Source organism: Cydia amplana, chromosome 19 (assembly GCF_948474715.1).
Source record: "Cydia amplana chromosome 19, ilCydAmpl1.1, whole genome shotgun sequence".
Lineage (NCBI taxonomy): Eukaryota > Metazoa > Arthropoda > Insecta > Lepidoptera > Tortricidae > Cydia > Cydia amplana.
Window position 1 is genome coordinate 3,527,723 of NC_086087.1, and position 17,547 is coordinate 3,545,269.

The 17,547-nt window shown below is 40.3% G+C and overlaps 1 protein-coding gene across 1 annotated transcript in view; it reads left to right on the forward strand.

The window, feature by feature from the left end:
- LOC134657109 (fatty acid synthase-like) overlaps window positions 1-13,022 on the forward strand; it is a 39,349-nt gene extending 26,327 nt beyond the window's left edge. Inside the window, exons 16-34 of the mRNA XM_063512662.1 lie at window positions 73-516; window positions 1,043-1,213; window positions 1,560-1,690; window positions 2,330-2,480; window positions 2,856-3,027; window positions 3,367-3,479; window positions 3,588-3,749; window positions 4,248-4,376; window positions 5,216-5,295; window positions 5,598-5,753; window positions 6,144-6,395; window positions 6,850-7,003; window positions 7,138-7,345; window positions 7,924-8,074; window positions 8,459-8,661; window positions 9,331-9,464; window positions 10,854-11,033; window positions 11,182-11,284; window positions 12,365-13,022. Coding sequence (XP_063368732.1) covers window positions 73-516; window positions 1,043-1,213; window positions 1,560-1,690; window positions 2,330-2,480; window positions 2,856-3,027; window positions 3,367-3,479; window positions 3,588-3,749; window positions 4,248-4,376; window positions 5,216-5,295; window positions 5,598-5,753; window positions 6,144-6,395; window positions 6,850-7,003; window positions 7,138-7,345; window positions 7,924-8,074; window positions 8,459-8,661; window positions 9,331-9,464; window positions 10,854-11,033; window positions 11,182-11,284; window positions 12,365-12,957 — 3,687 coding nt within the window. The 3' untranslated portion in view covers window positions 12,958-13,022. The remainder of the gene's footprint in view (window positions 1-72; window positions 517-1,042; window positions 1,214-1,559; window positions 1,691-2,329; window positions 2,481-2,855; window positions 3,028-3,366; window positions 3,480-3,587; window positions 3,750-4,247; window positions 4,377-5,215; window positions 5,296-5,597; window positions 5,754-6,143; window positions 6,396-6,849; window positions 7,004-7,137; window positions 7,346-7,923; window positions 8,075-8,458; window positions 8,662-9,330; window positions 9,465-10,853; window positions 11,034-11,181; window positions 11,285-12,364) is intronic.
- Window positions 13,023-17,547: the final 4,525 nt, after the last annotated feature.

Sequence of the window (17,547 nt, forward strand, 5' to 3'; positions counted from 1 at the left end):
CTTAGGTAGTGACACACATTGAAATTATTTCATTGCACGTCCTCCTAACGTTTTTTTTTTCTTATTTCACAGATCCTACAGCAAGCCGCTTCAACTCTAAGAGACAAATGCTTCATCATTAGCCGTGAAAAGGAACGTCCCAACCCCAAGGAATACGCCGAGAAATATGACATTATCACCATCCACGACACAGGCTGCGAATACCTTGTCCTCTTCAGAAAGAGAGTTGGTGCCAAACCAGCAAAGTTCATCAAGATTCTTGCTGCTGATGACACTTATGCTTGGATCGAGCAAGTCAAAGAGGAAATCAAAGAAGGCCAGAAAGTGGTACTTTACGGCCAAAATGAGCACATTAATGGGCTTCTTGGATTGGTTAATTGTTTGAGAAGAGAGCCCGGTGGGGAAATTGTCTATGGCTTCTTGATTTCTGATCCGTCGGCGCCTGAGTTCAATTCGGATTTGGAGTTGTATGAGGAACAGTTGGATAAGGATTTGGCCATTAACATTTTCCAAGATGTAAGTGTTAACTTTTGCAGAAAAATTAATCCTTTGTTTAAAAACAATAATATATGTTTACTGCCTATTGAATTTTAAAGGCAAAATAATATAACTGTCAAAAATTAAGTTTGTTACCAAACTCTTGTCACCTACGGTCGACACCCTTTCTTTCCTCGTTATCTAAGTATTTCGTTTCTTTTCGGGTTTCGTTATCGACATTGTCGATTTATGCCACAATACGTAAGTCAAAAATCAAATGCGCTTGCGTCCGTTTCACGTTTTTGTTATGTAATTGCAGCTTTCGCTATCTACACATACATGATAATTATAGTTTGTCAAAGGACTGTCTCATTTCAAACATAGACAGATAGAATCATAGGTAGGTACTAATCTTTGTCTTACACTAGTACTAGCATCCAAAAGAAAAGGATGAGTATAGTTTTTTGTTCTTATTTACTGACAAATTTGGTTTGACCAACTACGAGTATACCAACCCTACACTCTACACTGGCTATAAATGTAGATTTCATTTGTTTTTGTCTAGGGCCAATGGGGCACATACCGCCACTTGCTGCTGGGAGACTTGGAGACCACACGGGCTGAACATGCCTTCGTGAACACCCTCACCATCGGAGACTTGTCCTCGCTGCGATGGCTGGAGGGGCCACTGAAGCATAACAGTGTGTTTAAGGATAACGAAAGAGTTTTGCTTCACGTGAGTACCCTTTAAAGTTACTCACTGATTTAAACTCTCACGATTTTTTTACACTATAAATTATACAACTGGACTTAATCGCGTATTTAAGTTTTAAGATTTACCTCCGACGTTTCGAGGAAAGCGTTTTCCTCGTGGTCTCGGAGAAGACTGGCTAAAGTTGACATCAACACCTTCTAGCCTAGTTTTCTTCTAGTTTTTCCAACTACCCGCACTTGGCATTGTTTATCAACTTGAACGTTTTACGCACTAGGGATGTTACCCTGTCTACTGACTGACTTTTACTAATGACTGGATTCCATGTGCATGTGGAGGCTTTTAGGATCTCATCCATTTTTTTACTCAGGTATACTGCTCAGCGTTGAACTTCCGTGACGTCATGACTGCGACGGGTCGCGTGACAGTGGACGCTGTCGCTCGAGGCAGGCTTGCCCAGGAGTGCGTACAAGGATTTGAGATCGTCGGAAAGACTAGCAAGTTAGTATAATTACTTATTAGCATTGGGAGCATCCCACTGTCTTATTGGTACAGTCAAAGCATTTAATTTCCTACCCATTTTGTACTTTGTTGTGACAATAGTATGAGGCCTCTAGCGACTTTCATATTGATTGTCACTATGACACGGTACGAAATCGGTTGGAAATTAAGTTATTTGACTGTATATAGGACTATAGCCAGCCTGCTGCAGATGAATTTCAATTTAATCATCCCACTAAAATGGTAGATGAGTACAATGTCTCGATGCTATCACATAGTATGACACGTTTGGATATCGGTAACATACCGCTTTCCGATACGGCCGGTCTGCATGACACACGTCCCTGCCTATTTTAAATCAAAACACAATACAAGAATACGAGTAACTCATAGGTCGGTCATTTCTGACCCAACAAATGTGCCTCAAAACCTATTAAATTACGCTACATTTTGCTTATTAAAAGAAATGGATATAAATTGCGTGATGGGTTGTCGGCGCTACTCTTGCTAACCCAACTCGACCAAGAAGCCTGGCAGACCCTTAATGTTGCCGACGACTTGTAGGAGAGACCTCGGAGAATCGATGTGTTCCCGGTATTCTGCCAAAGAACTAGACCTGTATATCCTAACGTTTCACAGTGGTTCCCGTGTCATGGCTATGGTAAAGAACAGCGGTATGGCAAACTTGGTGGAAGGAGACAGGGCGCTGATGTGGAGCATCCCTGACGACTGGACCTTTGAGGAGGCGGCCACAGTACCGGTCGCTTACGGCACTGTGTATTATGCTATGGTGAGTCTCTTTCCTTTTCCTATTAAATACCGCTGATAACTTTGATCTTATAGGTAATCAATCTTTTTTTTTTGCCAAATTCTCCGCTCAGACTATTCCGATAAGCGTCCTTTACCGTTTCATAAAAGTCATCGTAAATTATATTAATAAACGTCAGGTAATCCTATTGTTTCCTCTTCTGGACAAAGAAATAACTAATCTGTTCGAGATCTTACATGATAATCTTTAATTTATGTACTTACACTTATAACGCACAAAATAAAATGTAATCCACCGTTGCGCTTCTACTACTTTAGTTAAAACTTCTGTCCACTGTCCTTTTGGTTGGTATTTCTCCTCATGCAAGCAGAAACCTTACGACGTGTATTGTTTTAGGTCATGGTTGGTCAGATCCAACCCGGCGAAACCGTTCTCATCCACGCCGGTTCTGGGGGTGTAGGTCAAGCTGCCATCAGCGTAGCCCTTCACAATGGCTGCGAAGTGTTCACCACCGTCGGCACAGCTGAGAAGCGGGCGTTTATTAAGAAGCTGTTCCCACAGCTTAAAGGTACGCTGTCTGTTTTGCAGTCATGATGAGTTGAATCCAGCCAGGCGAGTTCATGATCCACATCTGAGTGGTTCTGGGTGACAAACTTCAACGGTTAAAAGGAAGAGACCCCTCAAAAGCATACCACCCTAGTAATTATCTTTTCGTGATGAAAATTACACTCAATTGCTACTGTTTCATTAGGAAATTTAGAAACAGATGCGCAATATTTTATTCAAATTTTACTAGTAAATGCCTCAAAAGTTCAATGTCAATAATTATACTCAAGTATAATCTATTAGAGTTATAATCGTTTCCTATCATTTAATCCTAATCTAACTATTGTTTCTTGTACTACAGACAGCCATATTGGAAACTCCCGTGACACATCGTTCGAAGACATGATCCGACGAGAGACCAACGGCAAGGGTGTCGATATGGTTCTCAACTCTTTGGCTGATGAAAAACTGCAGGTAAGAGTCGATAGTAATATCGTTTCCGTATTTATATTTACCCTGACTTCGTGAGTCACGTGTCACTACACATTTAAACCCTTACTTAACACATATTATTCCCTACAGGCCTCAGTACGCTGTCTCGGCTACCGCGGGCGGTTCCTCGAGATCGGCAAATTCGACATAAGCCAGAACACGCCCATCGGCATGTACTTCTTCCTGAAGGAGACTTCCTTCCACGGCATCATGTTGGATTACATCTTCGATCAGAGCTTCGAGTTCAGGAGGGTTAGTTTTTTCTGCTGTGGCTTTATCTTTATCATTTACCGCAATAATAAGTATTTGTCTTAATGCTATGCTAAAAAATCTTGTTCTAAGTTAATACTCTTATCTATTTAGAAAGGTTCTTTGAAAGAGGTTTCGATTGGTTAAAAGTCATTTCCAGTTGTATCTACCTACAGGTAAAACCGTAAATTTTCACATATTTTGACGAAAATGCAAGCAAATTTAAAGTATGTATGATTTGTAGATGAGATCATGCCAGCTCCTTAAATCACTTTTTTTTACTTTGTAATAATTCAGATTACAAAGTAAAAAAAGTGATTTGTTCGCCTACCCTCTTTTGGTTTGTTTTTTATCGATTCTCCTTCCATTTTTTATCTACATTCTAGGGATAAATAAATATTTCTATCGTCATGGGTTCTTACTTCGTCGGAACTTACAAGGATCCTTGCAATGACCAAGCAATTCGAGAGATTTTGTACTAAATCTAATATTTTGTTACAGAAACTGCAAGACCTCCTAATTGCTGGTATCGAGAGCGGAGCTGTACGCCCGTTGACATACTGCACGTTCGAGAAACACGAAATCGAGACGGCCTTCCGTTACATGGCTGCCGGAAAGCATATTGGCAAGGTACGATAATACGTCACTGGCAATTTTATTGAATGAATGAATGAAATGAATGAAATCTTTATTTCAGGGACCTTATTCGACAAGCGACGTTTGGCGTGTCGTGTTGAACTTTCGTTGAATCTGAATAATCCTGTGTCAAAATTTGACATTAGCAATCCACAGTTAGTGACAACCAGACCAAACCATTATAAACCTTAAAGTAGTATAAAACAAAGTTGATATTTGTTGAATTATTGGTTGTACCAAATAATATTATCCGCACTTGATGAACATGCGATTCATTCAACTGTTGAATTGAAGTGGACGCGAAATCTGACAGTTGTACATGTCGAATAGGGGCCCAGGCAACTAGTGGCCCATACATAAATACCTTAAAACTAGCATGCATATTATAAAAATATAAACTAAACACTAAAAATCACATTATGGTTGCGATGCAATACGCAACCCCGCAGTGTCAGGGAACCGCGGAACTGCCGAAACTTTACACCCTTCGGCCAAAACTCCTCCTTGGTAAAGGTTGCTGGATGTTCAGTCGGAGCGCTCACCACAAACGAATTAAAATTCGCATTGTGTCGAGATTCCAACTTCGCGACCCTCAGGAGGAATCCGCTATTATTGCTATTACTTAGTCCCACTATTGTAGTAATATTGTTATTGTGGTTCCATGTCTATATCGTGCAGTTTCATATCTTTATTATTTAAGCATATTTAAGTTACGTTATTAAAAACTCCAACTCCTTCTTTTTTTTTTCTTTTTTTTCTGTATCTTTTTCTGATGGTCAAATGAAAAATGGTTTCATTAATCCTAAATATGATTAACTATATTTCTTGGACAGGTGATAGTGAAGGTGCGTGAAGATGAGCGCAGCCACAGGACCGTGAAACCGGCGGCCATGCACGTTGATGCTGTTCCAAGGTAAGAAACAGAATACCTAAAGTATCAGCCAAGAATCCTCGAGAATTTTTGGGATGGTACTACCTAGATTGAAGGGTACTGAACAATAATTACTTATATATACGCAGTAGGAATTGGACTGTTGATTTCAATGCATTTACCCGTTCTGATTATAATCGCTGAGATCCTCAGCAAAATATATTAATTTTTCATTGATGGTAGATTTTAACTTTGATACTGTTTTAATTAGGTCCTCGAAAATTTTCCCCATGCCATTTGGTGTTTAATAAAAGCAGTATTCCTAACCTGAGCTTTGTTTTCAGATATATGTGCGATGCAGAGAAAGCATACGTGATTATCGGAGGCCTTGGAGGCTTCGGTCTTGAGCTGGCTGATTGGCTCATCATGCGTGGAGCCAGGAAAGTGCTGCTTACCTCACGCCGTGGCATCACCAACGGCTACCAATCTTCGAGACTTCGGTAAGTAATTGTTCCAATCCTGTCCACTCAGTCCTAAGATATCTACTAGACATGTACAAAGTAGGTATAGAAGGTATACCTGAAGACTATGCCTTCTACGTGATGGTAGAAGGCGCACAGTGTGTTTTCTTTAGTCTTTGAGACATGGGTGAACCATCATATCACCCAAAAGAAGTTCACCGCTGCACTTTTGCAACAGCATATCCAGAAGCGGGCTTGCTCTTACTTTTCCTAGTTACTTGCTTCATTCTTATGAATTAAAGACTACTTTCCGCAGCCTAAAAAATTATGAATTATGATATTATATTCATAAAATGGCTCTCCGATTTCCTTCAAAATCTTCCTTCCTGGTTTGTGGGCATTTGTTAACTTGATTTATTCTTCTAACAGTGCATGGGCAGGATATGGAGCCGACATCCAAATCTCCACCCACGACGTCACCACCGAAGCGGGTTGCGAAGAAATGCTAAAGACGGCACTGAAAATGGGTCCCGTGCAAGCAGTTTTCAACCTTGCCGTCGTGCTCAAAGATTCCATTTTCCAAAACCAGACCCCGGAGACTTTCAAGACGTCGTTCGCGCCTAAAGCCTTGGCGACGATGCATTTAGATAAATTGACGAAGAAACTCTGCCCTGGATTGAAGTAAGTTTGATTAGTCCCTCTTCTAATGCAATCGTTTTTACCTACACCTTTTTTACTAGTGTCTAAATTATTCTATAAATTATCTTAGAAGGTCAATAAGGTGACAGTAAATATTTTTTCCTATTATATTTTCCATCATTTGTAGCAGTCACTATGATGAGACATACCTAAATATAATCAAGCAGATTGATTTCTGTGCCTCTTTGACTGTCCATTTTGTGACTATACGAGTAGTAGGTAATATAAAAGCCTCTTCTAAGAATCTCAAATTATTCTCACTGTTACAAGATATGAAGTGGCATAGAAAACTAATTCCTTAACCGTACGTACGTTCTTATTCTTAGAAAGTGAAGAGCCTATCCCTTACCTATCTGTGGTTTGATTCTTCTTCACTAGGCATCATCAAAGTTCACGTTAAGTTCTGTCAGAAAGTAAAGCCAACCTTATTTCACAGGGACTTCGTGGTATTCTCATCTGTGTCCTGTGGTCGCGGTAACGCCGGCCAGACCAACTACGGTCTCTCCAATTCTGTGATGGAGCGCATCTGCGAGTGGAGACGGAAGCTCGGACTTCCCGCTCTCGCCGTTCAGTGGGGAGCCGTTGGTGATGTGAGTATCGTCTACACATTGATTCACTATTATGGGGTTCAATAAATTATTGTTCATTTCCCTGTAATTTATTCCCAATGAAACTAGATACCGCTTTTCCGATATTCCATATCTAACCCCAATTATCCATACAGGTGGGTCTAGTAGCGGACATGCAAGATGAAGACATGCAGCTCGAGATCGGAGGCACCCTGCAGCAGAGGATCTCCTCCTGCCTGCTGGCGCTGGACAAGTTCCTGAAGCAGGACCAGGCGACCATCGTGTCGTCCATCGTGGTCGCCGAGAAGAAGGCGGGAGGGTCTGGCTGCGGGAACCTGGTTGACGCTATTGCGCAGATCATGGGTAAATATACTCATTATTGAACTAGTGGCTCTGTGAGCTGTAGACATCTCGAACGCCCCTGGCTCCGCCATTTTGAAAATTTTCCAAAAAGTTAATGAATTGATAAAAAAAATCTTGACCTAGCTCACAAAATTTCACTAGGATAGGCTGAGAAATGCGACCTGGGTCCCGTTTCTCAAAAGCTTGTAACTTGTAATACAAGTGGAAGTCCCTTTCTAACAAAAGCTGTCAAAAAGTGACATCGGCTTGTATTACCTACAAGTTACAAGCTTTTGAGAAACGGGCCCCTGTAGACGAGAACATCCGGAACAAACGATAGGATTTTTGTCCAAACTGAAAGGAAGACCTTCAATTATAGGAGGACATTTAAATGAAATAATATTGGTTACAATGTAATGAAAACTACCCAGTAGCTGTAGCAACTGCATTACTTGTGTACTGAGACGATAACTCCGCTGAAATTACCTTAAACAAAATACTTCTGGGTTTTTCTAAAGAAGTAGTATAACAGTTCGGAACTGTTCTAAATTTTCCTTGCATTCTATAACTTTGCATAGTAACCTGATGTTTTTTCACAGGCATCAAGGACCTGAAGACAGTATCCCAGCAAGTGTCTCTGGCCGAGCTTGGCATGGACAGTATGATGGCGGTGGAAATCAAGCAGACTTTGGAGAGGGAGTTCGAGATCTTCCTCACTGCGCAGGACATTAGGACACTCACGTTCGCCAAGTAAGTTCTACCAAATCTGCAAAAATCATTTATTATAGTGCATTCGGGTTGATCCTAATTAATGGTAACGGTAATTTCAAAAATGAACATTAAAATCATAGAATCAAGGGTGATTTTCTGTTCGAGAATAATTCACTACACTTTAAATAGGTCTATGAAAATATTAAAATAATCAGGAGATAAGAAAATACCTTAAACATTTTCGCAAGACTATTCAAAATCATCAACTTATCGTTTTAGACTAAGTACCTACACAAAAAGAAATATAAAAACCAAAAGTTTAAATTGGCGGTAAATCGAATGACAAAATCGCGAACGGATATTTTTTATTTAAGCCTTAGCCCTGTTATAACTTTTTTTATATAATTACTCTTTCTTCCATAGGCTGGTAGAACTCACAGCACAACGCGAGGCAGAATCCTCAACCACGGCCGCTCGTCCCAACACGGCTGAAGGCGCGGCTGGTCTCAGGGTACTCATGAGAAATTTCGGCGAAGAGCGGCTGGTGTCTGAACCCTTCATCTACATGCCGACCATGGTCACTGATGGCACTGAGGTGAGAATCTTTGACAACTTGTCCCAAAACGGCTGAAGGCGCGGCTGGCCTTAGGGTACTCATGAGAAACTTCGGCGAAGAGCGGCTGGTGTCTGAACCCTTCATCTACATGCCGACCATGGTCACTGATGGCACTGAGGTGAGAACCTTTGACAACTTGTCCCAATACGGCTGAAGGCGCGGCTGGCCTTAGGGTACTCATGAGAAACTTCGGCGAAGAGCGGCTGGTGTCTGAACCCTTCATCTACATGCCGACCATGGTCACTGATGGCACTGAGGTGAGAACCTTTGACAACTTGTCCCAATACGGCTGAAGGCGCGGCTGGCCTTAGGGTACTCATGAGAAACTTCGGCGAAGAGCGGCTGGTGTCTGAACCCTTCATCTACATGCCGACCATGGTCACTGATGGCACTGAGGTGAGAACCTTTGACAACTTGTCCCAATACGGCTGAAGGCGCGGCTGGCCTTAGGGTACTCATGAGAAACTTCGGCGAAGAGCGGCTGGTGTCTGAACCCTTCATCTACATGCCGACCATGGTCACTGATGGCACTGAGGTGAGAACCTTTGACAACTTGTCCCAATACGGCTGAAGGCGCGGCTGGCCTTAGGGTACTCATGAGAAACTTCGGCGAAGAGCGGCTGGTGTCTGAACCCTTCATCTACATGCCGACCATGGTCACTGATGGCACTGAGGTGAGAACCTTTGACAACTTGTCCCAATACGGCTGAAGGCGCGGCTGGCCTTAGGGTACTCATGAGAAACTTCGGCGAAGAGCGGCTGGTGTCTGAACCCTTCATCTACATGCCGACCATGGTCACTGATGGCACTGAGGTGAGAACCTTTGACAATTTGTCCCAACAGGGCTGCAGGTGCTGTGCTCTGGATTCTCGTGAGGTACTATTACCATGGTTACCTACCAATGGAACTGAGGTGAGATAGTAGCACTTATTTGCTCCGTAAGTCTACGTAGTTGAGGAGGAGCACTTACGAAGTTGGAGCTAGTCGCAAAGTCATGAGGAACTTCGACGAAGAGTGATTGGTCGCTGAACTTTCATCTATACATACCTACATACCGACACCGGTCACTGACGCCACTGAGCCAAACTTCATTAAGTTTGTGTGATTTACATTTACAAAGAAATTGCCTCGCAAAGCGGCTCGTTCTGTGTGGACTAAATAAAATCGAGTTCTACCAAAACGTACCTAATTTAGATAGTCGAGCCATATAAAGCTGTTTAATAGGTATATTAATTCTACTAAGAGCCTAACTCCTCGGTTGTGAAGTTCCGAATACATTTTAATGACTATTTACCAGTACACCCTATTACCAGTAATTCGGTTTCTGAATGATAATTTGAATATCTCATTGTAAAAAGCACTCAAGTATGCGGTCTCACGAATTTATGCTAAAAAAATTCCCAAAATACGAGTAGCTTGTAGTTACTTATGTTTGAAATTTATTCCCACACAACATTTTAAAGGGAAAATCATGATTTGGTTCCACTTATTTTTTTGTATCTGAAAATACAACGCGAGTTAAACTCAATGCATTAAACTATAAATGTAGCTATATACCTGTGTATTTTTCAGTATTTTTTGAAATTATACTACCTATTTGACTAAAAAGCAACTCCCTTTCGTAAAATGTGCACAACTTCATGCAAAGTTCAGTTCCGCGTTAGGAAGTGAATCATATGCCCCGCTAACGTCTATGCTTCACGTTACAAATGGGTCCTAGCATTGGACTAACTTAGTAACTTAGAGCCGAAACTTGTGTCATAAGCAGGAGGATTCGGTCAACCATATTGAATGTGCCCAAAACGTGCATTTGCTCTAATTGTAATTACGAAATTGCACTAAAGTTAGTATGAACTCCAGTCTTTTGCGTCTATAAGTTCCACTTAATAGAGTTGTGAGTCGTGGAAAGCGTGAGTTATATAAATTGTAAAAATGGAGTTCTTGCTTTTAGTGCTCTAGTTACTAGCGGTCACCCATATTACCTAGAGCAACATTTTCCAAACTATGGGTCGCCTCCTTTTTAGGACGGACAAGGTTAGGTGGGTCGAACCACAGTCAACTTAGGGAACCACTGACCTATCCTGAAAAATTTAAGTGTAAAAAATACAAAAAGTTATGTCCCAGCATACAATTATTGGGGATCCTACTTCAAACTGCGCCATTCTACCAATGACAGATTACTAAACTCTACACGTGTTTCAGGGTCACGAAGCCATCCACGACACCGAAGACCCGCCCATGTTTATCCTGCCTGGCCTGGAGGGCGCCGCGTCCGTCATGGAACCGCTCTGCAAGAGGCTGAAGTGCAAGGTCTGCGTGCTGCAGCTAGGTGTGGAGAACCCGAATGAGGATATCGAGGCTATGGTCAACAGGCTGTACTTGGTAAGTTTATTACATGCTTGTCCATGACACAGAGAACCCATGTTTATTCTGCCTGGCCTGGAGGGCGCTGCGTCCGTCATGGATGGGCTAACACTGGTCTTCCGTCGAGTCCATTTGATTGTTTTTACTTAACTAACTTGTATTTCAGACGGTACGGACCCGCCTGGCCCCTGGAGGACCCTTCACGCTGCTCGGCTACAGTTTCGGATGCCAGTTGATGCTGGAACTGGCTGCTAAGCTTGAGGCCGAAGGTTAGTGACCCATCATTCATTATCACTTTAATTAGCGTATTAATTTTTGGGAACAGAAAATTTGCTGATGGCCCGAGTTTTATATTTTCGTCAGAAAGTCAGTCAGTCAGTCGTAGTGTCATGGATATTATTAGAGTCCCCAATTTTACTGTATGTCATACAAAATATTTCTTTGAGTTGTTCCACAAAAACGTATGGTAACTCGTAACTCAGAATATGACGTCTTTTTTGGCCTCTGCCTTCAAACTAGACAAATTTTATCAAAATCTGACGAGAAAAATCTACAATACTAAATAAAAATCGGTTTTAATACTGAGAGGTATGGATATAGTAAACGTCCGGCCGCTGTAGGTATTCACCTTAGTGCAATGAAAAAAAAAACAATAAGGCTTTTCTAACATAAATTAGGTATGTGAGATATTTTCTCACTTTCTTTCAACAAACTGTAATTAACATGTTTTTTAAATTATCAAATCTTATTCTGGATTCCCATAGGGAATAATAAGACATTTATGTATCTGTATTTGAAACCAAACTTATTTAAAATAGCGTTACTCTAAACAATAAATCTAATTAGATATTGAGCTTGCTCGACTTCACTGTGTCAATGATAGTGAAAGTTAGTTAGTTAGTTAACTAATAATGAACGGACTAAAGTTTAACGCCATTGTTCTCGAAACAGTCCGTAATTGTAAAGGATAGTTGCAGTTTTATTTTCAGACAGATTTTACATTGTTGTACTTTTAATTAGCGAGACTAGCGTTTATTTATTACGAAATCAAGATAATTTTTGAAAAATATCTGGAGAAGATTTTATTGTCATTAAATATCTTCAATTGTCCAATTTTAAGAAGCGCTGCGCCTCTCTATACTAATGAGACGGGAGCTATGTTCGAAATGTCATTTGATATTCGCATTATAAAATGCAAAAATCGAGCGCCGCAACGCAAAATGTGTAAGTGTAATTCTGAAGCGTAAACTGGGTTATGACGATTTTTTGTAAGCTGCACCTATGTTAAGATAGTGTTTTTATTTTAAGTACCTATCACTAATAAGTACCTTTCAAATTTCTTCCAACAGGTCACAAGAACGGTCTAGTTTTCTGCGTCGACGGAGCCCCAGACTTCCTCCAAGCCATTCTCACCACCGTCATCTGTTTCAAGAGCGATGTCCAGCTCCAGAACGCCCTGATCTGCCACACCATGGACATCGTCGCCCCTAACAACGAAATCTCCACCGCCCTCATAGAAAAACTCAGCCAAATCGAGAACTTCGAAGAAAAAGTCAAGACTGCCATCGAAATGTCCCCCGTCCAATCCAGATATACACCGAAATTCATCGCGTCAGTCGCGGCCATCACTTATGATAGAGTTAAAGTTGTTCTCAACTACAACTCCAAGGATGTTAAGAAAATCCAAGCGCCTATAGTGCTTCTACGTCCTAAAGAAAACCTTCCTAACTTAGTGTGCGATGAGAACTATGGTCTCGATAAGTTTACGCATAGCAACGTCACTGTGCACTATTTGGAAGGTACTCACGTAACTATTATTGAGAATAAGGACTGTGCGAATATTATTAATAAGGTTTTGATCGAGAGAGACGGACAGACGGGTAAGCAAATGCAGAGTGTTACTACTATGATCCAAAGTCACAGGCAATTTATTTGCAGTTAGATTTAACAAGATTATTGACTGTATAACTTTTTCCTTTCTATTTATGACCATTATGTGTTATTTTACTTGAATTTAATGAAAGTTGTGTTTGTGTTGATCGTTTTACGTAATTTATAGCGTTTGGTATTTTTAATCACGAAATTCCTGTAGTAATTAGTTTTATAATTAAATATTTATTGTTTTTGGGGTAAATTAATAAACTACCTAATATTGTAAGTGGCCGTAAGTTTTTAAATTAGAGTAGGTATAAGAAAATTGTTTTAGTAAATTCGTTCCTTTAGGTTAGCATTGTCCATAGAGACGCCAGTACCAAAAAAATATTCACTAATTAAGATTAAGTCTCTAATAACATATTGTTTTAAATATCGGAAAAGGTGAATTTTTAGGTGCAATTAATCAATAGCAAGTATTCGGTGTTAAAGAAGGGACTATTAAATTAAATATTATAATAAATTATGGATTTTCTTTCCTTCCTTCCTTCAAAATTTGCAACCGCGTGATAATAATTAATTACGTTATGATAAAACAACTTAGGACAAAATACGATCCCAAAATATTATTCCAATTCCCATCAATTTTAATCTTCTTACTTACCCTATAATTCCGAATATAACTTTCCGTGGGTAACATAATGGTAACATAATAACATAGTTTCGTTTGTTTTAATATGACAACATTCCGACACACGCCCGCATTGTTCAGAAACAAAACCTTATGAAATTCCACAGAAATCAACGTTTCGGAGACTCGTCTCTGAATCTATCCGATATGTGTAAAGCTATATGTAGCTAGTAGCATAAACGAACTTTTGACAGGGTCATTTTTGTGTTTGGATTTCCTTTCTCGCGTTGTCCCGGCATTTTTCCACGGCTCATGGGAACCTGGGGTCCGCTTGGAAACATATCCCATGGAATTGGCGTGGGCACTAGTTTTTACGAAAGCGACTGCCATCTGACCTTCCAACCCAGAGGGTTAACTAGGCCTTATTGGGTTTAGTCCGGTTTCCACACGATGTTTTCCTTCACCGAAAAGCGAAACTTCGAAAAACTCATTTGTATGAGCCGGGGTAATTCATTGTTCTTATCCTAGTGAGTACCTACCTGTTAAATTCTTTGATACTCATATACTCATGAACAAATTTAGAGGAACGCAAAAAAATGTTTAGGTACTAAAGTACCTAAAGTAATTTCAAAATTAGTAACTAATATTTTCTTAAGTTCCTCTAAATTTGTCCATGAGTAAGTATATTTTGTTACAAAATATGTGTATAAATTAACCTACACAATAGCACCTATCATCTATCTCGTCTATCATGTAAAGTGATCGTAAATGTCGTATCATAAGAAGATACCTTAACTAATCGCTTAGTCAGAATTGGTCTCCAATACGATTTTTAGTGTACCGCACAAACTTTGTCCGCGGTACACTTATGGGATCACATCGGTCTTGCAAATCAGTTAAATGTGTTTTTCTCAGAAACCGTTTGACGTAGATAGCTAAAATTTGGAACAGTTATAGCAATTACCAGCACTAACATTTTTTTAGAGTCCGTCTGTAACGTAAACCATCATAACCACATTAAGTATGTACCTATTTTTTTTTTATAAAATCTGTTCGGAAAGAGAAGAGTGGTGGAATGTATTGAGCCCCATACATTCCACGACTCTTCTCTTTCCGCACAGACTCTAATAGGTAATGCAGCAGAATAATAGTGTAGTAAAAATAGAATTACGAGTATCATTGACCAACATTTAACTTCCTGTAAGATTCCACTTATTTTAAGCCATAACAAAAAGCTTCCTTAACATTTTTCCTTATTTTAAACAACATAAACTTATCTTCAAAAAGGTTGTCATTACAAAAGCCTTTACACATTTTTTCATTACGTAAGAATTTTCTAAACTTTAGCAATCACATTGTATACTGCAATTTAGACTTAAAAGTGTATCGCAAAGGTTGAATTTTAAATAAACAAGGTGTCCCAATGTGTGGGTAGGAAGATTACAGCCCTTGTCCGAATAATCCAGGGTAGAATTAATTCTTTTCACAGGGTGAGACGGTAGGAATGTTTTGTCCCTTTTGTCAACATTTAATTAAAGGCTCAGTTGTATTTAGTTGGAACCCTCGAAATTATTTCGACCTCTCCGATTTTATTACGGAAAGATAAACAGATGTTGTGGACCTTTTTTATATAAATATTTTAGGAGAACTATTACGAATTTAATTTATAGCGTATTTACCACTTGAATTCCAGGTTAATCCATTAAACCGTTTACCTAGTGTCAAATTGTACTGGTAACTCCAGGTTTAACCGGTTAACCCCGGGTTAGTAGGATGGTGCAAGTGGTTTACGTGCGTGCGTTGCGTTAAATAGTTGAGTACACTAGGATTATTTATTGATTGGGCAGGTAACAAATAAAATACACGTAACTGATATTGAATTGAACAAAGACACAATATGAGTCGCGGTTTTCACGAGATTGTGTTTCAAAGCACTTGCGAGTCGTGAGCATGTGGCTCCTGTGAGCCACTGGCATTAAAAGTGTGTTATATAAATAAACTGAAATATAGTTGGTCAAACCAATTTGTCAGTCAGTAAAAACCAGGAAAACTATACTCATCCTTTTCTTTTGGGTGCTAGTACTAGTGTAAGATAAAGATAGTATGATTCTCTCTGTCTATGTTTGAAATGAGGCAGTCCTTTGACAAACTATAGGTGGCCGATGATGGTGGGGAGGTGGGGATATTGTAAAGGTTTCGTATAGAATCAGAATCAGAATCAAGTATTTTATTCGTGATAAACTTAAAACTAAAAATACATACAAGAGTATAACTATAGTTATAACTAGGTATAGGTGCAAGCACACACTGCTCGCCCTTAGAGTTGGTCAAAGGCGCTTAGCCTTTCAAAGATAGCATATACCAGACAATTTGGGACGGGTACCGCCTTGGCCCGATGCGGTGGTCTAGTGGTCAGGACGTTAGCCGCGTAAGCTGAAAACGCGGGGTTGATTCCCACCTCATGCAGCCACCGGTGGACTTGGTTTTTCTTTAGTGTACGTTCTAATTTCAGTTTATAATTTATATATACCTAGTAGTGTGACTACTTAGTAATATTTCATGAAATAATTTGATTTGTTCCCTAGTTGGATTAAAAGTGTGTGTCACAATATGTTTAAAGGGACGAGTCCCTTGTAACCGGGCAGAATCTTCAATAGAAAGAGTAAGTGTAAGGCCTGAGAGGACGCTCGAAGCGGAGCGTTCGGCGGGGCGTGCAGCGTGGCGTCGGGCTCACAAGTGATTTGAGCAGCGTGCACTAAGGCCGCTCCTTACGCTTGCATTAGTTTAACATGCACGCCGCACGCCCCGCCCCGCTGCACGCCCAACGAGCGTCCACTCAGGCCTTACACTAACTGTCGTACTTACATATATCAAAACATGGCAGACGCCTAATCCGAGCGAGGAACGGCACGAACGTGACCCCCATCTCAAGTACAATGTTGTTGACGACTGGTCTGACCTAGTGGATAGCTGCCTGTGAAGCCGATAGTCCTGGGTTTGAATCCCGGTAAGCGCATTTAACTGTGTGATGAGCACAGATACCTATTTATTTTATTTTATTTTAAGTATTTGTTGTTATAGCGGAAACAGAAATACATGTGACGTCCCATGGGTAAAGGTACCTTATGGCGGTTGGCGCCTACGCTATTATTAACGCCGCTCCAATACAATTACGGTGCTATGCGACGTAAGCGCCAGGTGCCATAAGGTACCTTTTCTCGTGGAACGTCACACATAATCTGTGAAATTTGTGTCTAGCTATCACGGTTCATGAGTTACAGCCTAGTGACAGAAAGACGGACAGCGGACTCTTAATAATAGGGTCCCGTTTTTACCCTTTGGGTACGGAACCCTACAAAAGAAGAGAAAGTAGGTAAATAATAAGCTAGAGAAAAACCGGCGACCACATAAATTTCTAAACGCAGACGAAACCATTTGTATAAAGGAAACGCAAACGCCGAGGAAGGTTCAAAATGTAAAACTTGGCGTTCACCACAGACATATAGCGAAAGAGTTTAGACAGGGATAAACTGAGCCCACGTACGTAACATATGCAATACTTACTGGCCTAGTGGGTAGTGACCCTGCATATGAAGGCGACGTCCCGGGTTCGAATCCCGGTAAGGGCATTTATTTGTGTGTTGACACAGATATTTGTTCCTGAGTCATGGTTGTTTTCTGTGCATTTACGTTTTATGTATAATAAAACATAATATTTTTAACGTAACGATATATTGTTGTCTGAGTACCCTATACGGGGACTTAGGTTATCTGCCTTTATTCCGTGAGTAGATCATAGGTTTTATAGGTAAATCGTAAGTGGAAGAGTTTACCAGCATTTACTGAGAAGATAACGCCCTTATTATGAGCACATATATATTTATGTACGTACACTTAAAATACTTTACTGTCAAGTCAATCACAATTTTTTTTTATGCAATTGGCTACTGAATGTCTATGAAATATTCTAGAGTCATGCCAAGATAAGTCTGCATCACTTTTAAAATAAGCTCTCTATATTTTTTATAC